We start from the raw sequence: 4,678 nt of genomic DNA, 5'->3' as shown, positions 1-4,678 counted from the left end.
CCTTCTTTGAAGAAGATTCATAAATAAAAGCATAAAACCTAATTTCAACAATTTATACAAAAATAACTATTCACACACACACACACACACAGCAATATGCTAATACAGAATAGAGATGAAACGAGTGAACCCCTATGTAGTAGCTCGGTCTGCAACGAATAGCAGCTAAATTTCCCTCAAATCTCATCCTGCCGTTTTAAAATTAAAAAAAAAAGAATACACTGGTAATGATATATTGTTACTCGTTCCCCAGAAAAAAAAATAAATAAAACAATGGGGGTGGTCACTGGTGGAATGTCTTTGATCATAGGTCTGTACGATCGGGAGCTGACTTGTGGAGACAAGGGTTTAGTAACAGCAACTATGCCAGAAAACATACGCAGACACAAACACACGAATAAATGACTAATAATAAAATAAATATCATTATCATCAAGTTAACAACGACAATAACAAAAAGCTACAATAATGTCATAATTAAATTATTCAGTTAAGATAGCAGAAGAACATAATGGGAAGACATAGGCGTCAGTAAAAAGCAGCTAAATTTCTTGATTCTCCATACATTTAGTACGGAGTATAAAACGGCTATGGGTTTGACGAATGTTGAATCGACGTTGAGGAAGATTCTTATAAACGGGTACGCCCAAATATGCGGGTAGAACTCAAGAGATAACTAAACATTCACTGTACAATTAGCTTTAGCTCGATGTATAGACAGACACGCACAAACAATAAATAATAAATGATAACGATTCATATTTTCATGTATGTATATCTATAGTGTGTGTGTTTTCCTATGTGTATGCATATTTTCTATACGATGTGTGTGTGTGTGTGTGTGTATGTATGTATGTATGTATGTAGGTATGAAGGTATCTATGCATGTACACGCTTATTTATGCATTTATGTGTTTTCACCACCCACACATATGCGCGCGATCAATAATGTTAAGAAAAGAGGTGGACAAGTTCGTTTTGTTAACATTTAATAAGAAATGTTCCTAAGATAAAATAAATGATATAAGAAATAAATTATTCGTTATTGTTTGCTTTTTTTTCTTTCATTCCTATCTCCTAAGATTAGAAAGAAAAATAAATATTTTAATTAAGATTTTGAAGCAAAAGAAAAAAAAAATCAAGAGTTTTTTGTTTGTTTTTTACTTTATATTCCTATTATTCGAACTTTAGGTTAAATACAGGATGTTCCTAGGAGGTGTCAAATAAGATAAAGCTTTAACATTGTCAATGGGAAAAAATTGTGATAGAGGTTACGTTTAAATTAACTTACCTTTCGGAACAGAACCTTCGATTTGCTTACCATTCGCTAACCCATGTGATTTGCTATTCAAAAAGTTAATTTCCTCAGGTTTCTCGGTAAGAGAAACGTCGATTTCGTGGCTCTTCGATTTGTCATCGAATTTATTGAATCGGAAATCAAACGGTGAAGAAATACGCTTCCGATCAAAACCCCTGTCGGAAGACCATAGTCTAGAATCCTCAATAGCACCTGTTGACCGTGTCATAACATCATCACTCATTTGTGTTCGCCTTTCAGGCTTGACTAAAGTCGAACTGCTGTGCAAAGGAGTCTCAATGAAGTCTCCATCTAATTTCCGATAGCTGACAATGTGGATCTCTTTGTGCTTCTTAGAACCCAACATGTTGCTGCTGTTGATATTACTGGTGTCTGTGACTATTTTATTTTCTTCGCAACCATTCTGGTGGTCGTTCTGGTTGCTGCCGATTTCAGCCTCGCTTTTATCACATTCAACTTCGATCTCAAGATCACCAGACTCTCCTCCCGCTACACCAACGACTGGGTTGTTCTCAGGCGACTCGGCTTTTACTTCGTTCGCTTCTTCACTCAATAAAGACGTCTGCTCAGTATCAGCAACACACGCTTGTTTACACTGACTTTCATGTGTCTCAGGATTTTCGAAATGATCGTCACTTTCCTGTTCTTTCTCAGAAAATTGGGGTTTCTTTTCGTCTTTATCAACGAAAGGCTTCAACAAGTCTTTAGTTGGATCGGATCCGCTGAGTGAAGCACGAGATGAATGGGATCGATATTCCGCTGCTATGATCTCTTCCCCGTTGCTAGTGAAACTACTACTACCTTGACAGCTACAGTTGCGAGCTGTGTTTGCTTGGCTTGATTGTAAACTCGTTTTTGTATTTAGTCCCGCTGATAAAGGCTGTTGTTGACCTACTGAATTGACCTGATTGTTTGTCGTTAATCTTTTACTCAGTGTATTACTGTCACCGCCAACTGGTGATGTTGATGAATTAACACTGTTTATAGCAGCACTCGACTGACCAGTAGCATTATCAATGTTTTCCTCTATAGAACAAGCATTATTCTGATTAGTGCTGCTGATGTTACTGTTGCAGCTGCTACTGCAGCTAGGGGTGCTACTGTTGCAGCTATTGCTACGCTTAGGCGCAACACTTAAACCAGAGCCCTTCATAGATAAAGATTTTTTAGGTTTAGGGGGTAGACTAGGCGGTTTAGGTCTTTTGGTAGATTTAAAACCTGATGAGAATTTATTCTCGTTTGTGAGAGAACTTGTGTCACTATTAAAAGTGTCAGTATTTTCAATTTCGATCTCAGGCGACATGCTCGATACACGGAGGCGATTCCTGGGCAATTTAACTGGGTGTTTGACTGGCGGCTTCCGTATTATGTTCGTCTTAGGAATAACTGTAGAAAAACTGTGGGTAAGTGGTGATGTTACCGGCTTTTTATCAGACACATCATTTTCTTGATTCGGACTTGCATTTAGTTCTTTGTTTTCACTTTCAGTTACGAGCATGGTTCGCTTGGTAAGGTGATAATCAACGCTATTGGAACGCTTTTTGGGTTCGCCGTCAGACGCAGCATCTGAAGGTTCGGTCTCCCGATAAAAATCGTCTGCATAAATATGTTTTGAAATAGCAATAGTCTCAGTGGCTAGTTTCCTGATTTCAGACATAATAGAATTGGAATTATCTAACTTATTTGCATCTTGCTCAGAAGTGTCTTGAATTTTTTCCACAAACGCTTTTAAGAACTCCTGTAATAATTTCAATTGTTTAATTCTTTTCTCCAAACCTTGCATTTCTTCCTCAGACTTACTGATGACATCCAGTAACACAGATGTACAGATCTTTTTATCTTTTGGAATAATATCAGGCAGAACATCATCAGGAAACTTTTCGTTCCATTCAGTCTTAAGTTTGTCAAGAAGTTCCATTGTTTTATCTAAAAGATCTGCTCTTATTTCTTAAACCATAATTTTTCATTTGAATTGAAATCTGGTGTAGAATTTCTGAAAAAGATCAAAAGAATAAGAATAACAATAGAATCAACAACAACCGCAACAATAAGGATTATTTTTCATTAGACTAGAGATTAATTTTTATTAAAAAAAAAAAAAAAAAGAGTAGAGAAAATCAACTGTATCAATATTGGTATGTTAGTAGTTTATAGATATTAAAATATTTTTTATCAGGGTTGGCCTCGACTAAACAATACAATATCACAAAATACCCTATTCTGCATCAACACAGGCCAATCTTCACAATAAAACAAAAATGCTGAAAATGAAAAATCACTTTGACATGCAAGGGACATGGTTTCTTTCTGCAGCCAACTTCAGTCACACAGTATGCTCAATCACTCCCAAATACCCAGGTACATCTACATTTACTACAACACCATTCTAAGTCTGGACAAACAAAGTGCATGCTTAATAAAGTAAAAGTAATAACTTCATTGACCCCAAACTCTGTTCAGAGATGCACACTAACACAGATATGTGCTCTGATATGTTACCACCATATAACAGACATAAAAGAACAGATTGGACAGTAGAGAAAATAATACATGATCAGAATACCACACACTATCCCATATGTAAAACTACAGCATATTACAATATGTATTGTGGTCCTCATCTTGATAGAAAGGTGGCTTCTAAGACTCTGGATATGTGAATTGGTGGCTATGAGAACAGTCACACAACAACATTGGGTGTATAGATGGCTTGAGTTACACAATAGTAACAATAACAACAATCCTTTCTACTATTGGCCCAAGACCTGAAACTTTAGCTTGACTGGTACTTATTTTATCAACCCTGAAAGGATGAAGGCAAAGCTGACCTGATGGTATACTCTTTTACTCGTTTCAGTCAGTTGACTGCGGCCAAGTTGGAGCACCGCCTTTAGTCAAGCAAACCGACCCCAGGACTTATTCTTTGTAAGCCTAGTATTTATTCTATCAGTCTTTTTTGCCGAACTGCTAAGTTATGGGGACGTAAACATACCTCCATTGGTTGTCAAGTGATGTTGGGGAGACAAACACAGACACACAAACATATTCACACACATACATACATAATATATATATATATATATATATATATATATACATATATACGTCGGGCTTCTTTCAGTTTCCATCTACCAAATCCACTCACAAGGCTTTGGTCGGCCCGAGGATATAGTAGACACTTGCCCAAGGTGCCATGCAGTGGGACTGAACTCAGAACCATGTGGTTGGCAAGCAAGCTACATACTACACAGCCACTCCTACGCCTGTCCATATTTTTTATATTCTATTTGTTTGTCAGTCATTGGACTACAACCATGGAGCATAGCCTTAAAGGGTTTTTTTTTTTTTTTACTTTTAGTC

General features: G+C 36.8%; 1 protein-coding gene across 4 annotated transcripts in view; it reads right to left on the bottom strand.

The window, feature by feature from the left end:
- Positions 1 to 4,678, bottom strand: part of LOC106871484 (uncharacterized) — a 167,078-nt gene that overhangs the window by 80,591 nt on the left and 81,809 nt on the right. For all 4 annotated transcript variants that reach the window (XM_052968880.1, XM_052968879.1, XM_052968882.1 and 1 more), the window contains exon 3: positions 1,292 to 3,311. In XM_052968880.1, the coding sequence (XP_052824840.1) occupies positions 1,292 to 3,236 (1,945 nt within the window). In that variant the 5' untranslated portion in view covers positions 3,237 to 3,311. The remainder of the gene's footprint in view (positions 1 to 1,291; positions 3,312 to 4,678) is intronic.

This window comes from Octopus bimaculoides, chromosome 6, assembly GCF_001194135.2.
Source record: "Octopus bimaculoides isolate UCB-OBI-ISO-001 chromosome 6, ASM119413v2, whole genome shotgun sequence".
Classification (NCBI taxonomy): Eukaryota; Metazoa; Mollusca; class Cephalopoda; order Octopoda; family Octopodidae; genus Octopus; species Octopus bimaculoides.
The sequence above is the reverse complement of the archived record's forward strand: the minus strand, read 5'-3'. Positions and strand labels throughout refer to the sequence as shown.